Here is a 6,165-nt window from a genome sequence, read left to right as displayed (position 1 = left end):
CTTTTAATTTTCTCATCCAAATTCTCCAAATAATGAATTACTCTCTTAAATTGCCTCTTTCAAACATAATATTAAGAAATTTTGGAAATCTAAAGTTCTTGCAAGGTGCATTGAGTTGAGAACGAAAATTTTCTGTTGATGATGCAAACGTTTGTTATCTGACTTCTTATATTGAAAGTTTAGCGCATTCTTTTTGTTTTTGAACTTTTTGAGTATTATATTCAAATTCAATTGGATTTGTATTTTTTATTGCGTAACAATCAGATTCATAAGCAGGTGTTAAAATGGATGCCAATGGATGGGAGTATTAAAACATTAAATGACTCTTAAAAATTTATATACGGAATAGTAGAATAAGGCAGTGAAATATAAATTATTGACTCATATAACCACTATAAGAGTATAAATAAACATCAGTCAAATAAAGAATGTGGGAGAACGATCATGCAATGCATGAGAGTTAAAATCAGTATTTAATTCTGTTGCTTTTTTTAATACTATTTTTTTTTACATGACAGACATGTTATAATTGACGGTTTCCTAACTCCATTCAAATTTTTAATATCTAGTTTTTGACTTCTTATGCTCTTTCTAAGAACATATGTCTAGCAGATCAAAGTTTCATATTTTTTTATACAATTTGACTACGTGCAGAGTGATGCAACACCAATTAAACAAATGAATTTTCTATGAATATCAACCTAAAATCGTTGAAGCAGTGAACACCACTGGCTCTCTGACTCCTTATATATATATAAAGCATCCATAGGTTTGCATTGAGAAGCACACAGAAACAAGTATCTACATTGTGTGGAGTCCTTGTTGTTGAGCCAGGAAAACAAATAGAACAGTTCATCGACATAACCACACTTTCTCACTTTCTCAGAGAAGTTTTTTTCTGTCATAGTTCAGAGAAAAGCTTCTATCTTACTGTTTCTTTCGGTTTGCCACTTCAACAACATGAAGCTTTTGGCGTTTTGGTTTGCATTGGCTTCTGCTATTCTAGTTTTTTCCTTGGCCTCTGCTGATACAGTAGAGCACACTTTCACTGTAATTGGCTAAGTTTACTTCTCTTTACTACTTCTTTGTTGTTTTTTGCTGTTTTACTTTTCTTTCTTTTCTTTACCATTAGATACCTTCAACATATGGTATGAGATTATTTAAGTATGTGATTAAAAGTTCCTATATATATAAATACAAATACAAAACATATACTTAAGTTACCTTTAGTTAACCTAAAGAAGAGATCACCAAGTAGAGATAAAAGAGAAAAAATGTTAAGTCTCTGATAGATGAAGTGATGAACTGATATGATAAGAAGAGTTGAAAAAATTGACTGAGGGTAATTAGGTTTTGAAAATTTGAAATTCTAATAGTGTCTTCTTCTTTTCTTCTGTACAACTTGTTTTGATCGGTCCTTACACTGTCATGAGTTTACTAATGTTTTAATCAGTATAATTTTCTTCGACTCTTACGATTATTCAGAATATATGAATAATTTAGTGCAATTTGTTAATCACTCAACCACTCCCTTACCAACTCAGCCACTGGTTATAAAATAATATTTTGGACCATTCTCAATCATTCTGTCTATAATGTGACACATTCTATTATAAAAAACGAAAATAAAATCTTACATGTTTCAAGTTTCGGCACAAAATAATTAATTTTAATATTTCATTTTAGTGAACATACACACTTTAATATGATTAAATGACAATATTGTTCAAACTAATTCCTTGATTTACAGGTTCAAAACAAAGCGATCACACGTTTGTGCAATGAGCGAGTGATTGTCACAGTTAATGGACTTTACCCTGGACCAACGTTGGAAGTTCGAGAAGGGGACTCTGTGATTATTCATGTAGTTAACAAGTCACCTTACAATATCACTATTCACTGGTAAACATTTATAATCAAATTTATTATTAGAATACCTTTTTGTGTATTAATTTCTGGTTTACAATTATACGAAGAATATAAATATTGTCCATTAATTTTTCAATTCTTTTAAGTCGCAAAGCATTGAATTTCCTTTTTTATGAGAATAATAATATTGATTTTTTGAAAAATCTGCTTTTTCAAATATCTAATGATTATTATTATTTTTTTCTATCTAATCATACTACTTTCCATGCACATATTCTATATAGGCTTTTGCATGTTCAGTTTTTTTTCTATTTGCTTGGAAAATGTGCATGGAGATGTTGAAAAGTCAAAAGTGGTCCCTGAAAGATTCAAGAAAGGCTGAAAGGAAAGTTTGTTTTAAGCTACAGAGAAATATTCCTTGTAGTTCGGATAAACGTCGAATCCTAAATATAAATAATTTTCGTGAATAGAGGCAAGAAACGACGAACAAAGAACAAATTTGGTAAACAGAAAAACAGTGTGACAGAAGAGAAGAGGAAGGCATGGATATTTAAAATGGAATGGCATAAAAATATACATATAGGTGACTTTAATTTTTTCTATTTCTTGGCTGCCACCAACTTTTCCATTTTATAATTCACAAAAAAAAGTAGTTCTCCATTTAATTTTAATATCTATTTATCGGTCAATACAACATGTTTTTTGTCTTTTTAATCATTGAAGATAAATAGCATAATTTATCAGTAGTTAGTTTTGAAGGGTAACTACAAAATTACTCCAACTTGTATAATATTATATTGGTTGGTCGTGGTAGGTTATTGAAGTTTCTTTTGAAGTTTTTGTTTTCTCACTTACCACATCACTGATCAACGTAAATATTTTGCAGGCATGGAATATTTCAGCTGTTTAGTGCTTGGGCAGATGGTCCTGAATACGTAACACAATGCGGAATTCGTCCTCAACATAGTTATACTTACAAATTCAATGTGATAAATCAAGAAGGAACAGTGTGGTGGCATGCTCATGCTTCAGTTTTACGTGCCACCGTTCATGGTGCTTTCATCATTCACCCTCGTTCGGGCAAGCTTCCATTTCCTAAACCCTACAAGCATGTTCCAATAATATTAGGTAAAATTTCAGATCTTTCAATACCGTAATAAAAATTTTTATTACATGAAAACAATTTTTTTTATATTCTTTTTTTAAATGCAGGTGATTGGTACGACGGTAATGTGGTGGATATTTATGAACACGTACTCGCCGTTGGTGATGTAAGAGTATCTGATGCCTTCACCATCAATGGTTTACCCGGTGATCTCTTCAAATGCTCAAAGCAACGTAAGTCTTCACCTTCTAATATATATTAATTTATAACGTCTACTCTTCTTATAAAATATACCCACTCTCATCTGTGTGAAAAAAGAATCATATTATATGAGTCACTTTCCTGTGTGAATATATACCATTTCAGAGTATCTAAATTGGACAACTTTAAATTCAAAGGCAAACATGTGTTGAACTCGTAGGTAATAGTTTTAAATTGAGGTGTGTTGTGCTTACCACATTATTAAAAATATAGTTGGTCATATGTTTCAGATTATGGCATGTTATTATAATTACAGCCGGCTATAACATATATAATTAATTACAGCTATAATTATTCGCAAAGGCAACTAAGTACATGTGAGTTTAATTATTGAGAACACTTTCTACAACTTTGACCTGTACACTTCATTGAAATTTATTAAAAAAATGGTAGACTTTATTGATAAGCTTACAAAAATTTAGAATATCAAATAAATGTTATATTAAAACCGTTAAAAAGGAATAATGATAGAAAACATATTAGTAATTTTTCTTGTAATTGTGGTAGTAATACAATTTGAGTTTTGCAGCTTATGGTTTCGATTTTTTAATATTCTTTGTAGAAAAGTACAGGTAAATTGATGTCACCCTAAGAATATTCTGAATACAGTAAACCTGTAAACTTTGACCTTTCGGTGAAAATTATGTTTATGAACCATTTTTCCAAAGTGAGCATCAGCATAGTTTGAAACTTTGAGTGATACTGGTGTATGTATCTATCAATCTATATCTAATTATTATTCATGAACAACATTCAGAGACATACAAGCTAAAGTTGAGACAAGGGAAAACCTACTTGCTACGAATGATCAACGCTGCATTCAATAACAACCTTTTCTTCAAGATAACCAACCACAAATTCACAGTGGTTGCATTGGACGCTTCCTACATCGAACACTACGACACTGACGTCATCACCATCGCCCCTGGCCAAACCGCTGACGTGCTTCTGAAAGCCGACCAGCCCCTAGGCACCTATTACATGGCAGCCACTCCTTACGTTGTGGGACAGCCGTCACCGCTGTTCGACAACACGACAACGCGAGGCCTTGTCGTCTACGAAGGATACACGTCATCATTAAGAGATTCAAAACCCATCATGCCATTGCTTCCGCCCTTCAACGCCACGGAAGTCGCCAACAAATTCTTCACCAACATCACAAGCCTGGTGGGGGCCCCGCACTGGATCCCGGTCCCACTTGAGGTGGACGAGCACATGCTGATCACCATTAGCATAAACCTAGAAAGGTGTCCGAAGAATGGCACGTGCCTGGGTTTGTTTGAACAGAAATTCTCTGCCAGCATGAACAACGAGTCCTTCACCCTCCCTGTCGGGAAAGGGTACTCTATGTTGGAGGCATCGTTTTACAATGTGAGTGGTGTGTACACCACTGATTTCCCAGACTACCCTACTCAATCGTTTGACTTCACAAGCCCCAAAAATGCTTTGGATCTTAGCCGCGTGTTTATATCATCGAAAACGACCAAGGTGAAGAAGCTCAAGTTCAATTCAACGGTTGAGGTTGTGTTTCAGAACACTGCAATTTTGAACGCGCAAAGCCACCCCATGCACCTTCATGGTTATAGTTTCCATATTTTGGCTCAAGGGTTTGGGAACTATGATGCCGCCAGAGACAGAGTGAAGTTTAATTTGGTGAATCCACAACTACGTAACACAATCGCTGTTCCAGCTGGAGGATGGGCTGTCATTAGATTCCAAGCAAATAATCCAGGTGCACTATTTAACTATATCCTCATTATTAACATTAATTAAAATTTGATTGAGATTTTGTGACGAACTGATAATAATTATATGTTTTTTTTTTGCAGGGATGTGGTTTGTGCATTGCCACGTGGATGATCATCAGTTGTGGGGACTAAACATGGCTTTTGAGGTTGAGAGTGGACCAACTGCTTCAACTTCTCTGCCACCACCACCAGCTGATCTACCCAAGTGTTAACAAACTGTGCCTTCTGCAAGCACTCACAATTGAATTCCAATTCCTTCCTCCTGTGTGTTTTTTTTTTTCTTAGTGTATTTATTCAGCCATTTTTCAAAATTTCAAGTAGCGAATAATAGCTTTACTTGAACACAGGATCAAGCAAAATAAGTAAACCAGAATTGTTTCTAAAATTCTTCCTAACTTATCTTAGGCGCACCTCCCATCAACTCTCCTCCTTTTCATGTGTTTGATTTTATTTTATAATTAGTTCATCTGGTAAAAGTGTATGATTCATATTTTGGAGAAATAAAAAAGGTGGGAATCTCCCTCGGCTTAAATTATTTTGCTACAGCAAATACATGTCTATTATATATGTTCAGTTTCGTAGGAATCATATTCTTAGAAATTATTATGTTTTATTATAATCAACATAAACTCTTAATTGAATAAAAAAATCATTGTATTAGCGACGTTAATTTTATTTTATTTTACTATAATCTCAACTCAAATTTTAGTTGAGTTTACGTTACAAAAAAATTGAATTTATCAAAGGATTTTGGTCATCAGAAATCACAAAATTTTATCAGTAAAGTCAAATTATTAACGGAGATGGTAAAATATTTATCGGTAAAATATTTATTAATAAAATTTATTGTATTTGTCAATAATTATTAACACTAAAATATTTATCTGTAACTATTCTTTGGTATTTTTTTTACCATCAGTAAATATCACTTTTGTCTTTTTCCACTTTCTTTTCTTTTTTATTCTCCTCCTCCTTCTCTTTATCTCTTAAAAATTTACATCTATCTTACTGACATGAAAATGTCGACGAATTTTAAAAATTACAACAACCAACAAATTTTAAAAAATTCAATTACAATAAAATTTTAAAAAAAATTATTACTTATAAATTTTATCAATAAAATTTATTGACAAAAGTATTTATTATTAATAAACACTTTTGTCGATAATGAAAATTTTAAAA

At 32.5% G+C, this 6,165-nt stretch overlaps 1 protein-coding gene across 1 annotated transcript; it reads left to right on the top strand.

The window, feature by feature from the left end:
- The first annotated feature begins 768 nt into the window (after positions 1 to 768).
- Positions 769 to 5,518, top strand: LOC114183139 (laccase-7-like). The gene is made up of 6 exons (XM_028070042.1): positions 769 to 1,050; positions 1,751 to 1,902; positions 2,756 to 2,997; positions 3,082 to 3,207; positions 3,993 to 4,967; positions 5,065 to 5,518. The coding sequence occupies exons 1-6, from the start codon at positions 961 to 963 to the stop codon at positions 5,193 to 5,195; spliced, it is 1,716 nt and encodes a 571-aa protein (XP_027925843.1). The 5' UTR covers positions 769 to 960; the 3' UTR covers positions 5,196 to 5,518.
- The last annotated feature ends 647 nt before the right edge of the window (positions 5,519 to 6,165 follow it).

Source organism: Vigna unguiculata, chromosome 5, assembly GCF_004118075.2.
Source record: "Vigna unguiculata cultivar IT97K-499-35 chromosome 5, ASM411807v1, whole genome shotgun sequence".
NCBI classification, from domain to species: Eukaryota; Viridiplantae; Streptophyta; class Magnoliopsida; order Fabales; family Fabaceae; genus Vigna; species Vigna unguiculata.
Note: the sequence above shows the minus strand (reverse complement) of the source record. Positions and strands in the feature narration are given on the sequence as shown.

What these genes read in the sequence shown, in the direction of transcription:
- LOC114183139 (XM_028070042.1), top strand. Translation starts at nt 961, where the DNA reads ATGAAGCTTTTGGCGTTTTGGTTTGCATTGGCTTCTGCTATTCTAGTT. An exon ending in CAGTAGAGCACACTTTCACT is followed by an intron (nt 1,051 to 1,750) that starts GTAATTGGCTAA and finishes CTTGATTTACAG; the next exon opens with GTTCAAAACAAAGCGATCAC. An exon ending in GCATGTTCCAATAATATTAG is followed by an intron (nt 2,998 to 3,081) that starts GTAAAATTTCAG and finishes TTTTAAATGCAG; the next exon opens with GTGATTGGTACGACGGTAAT.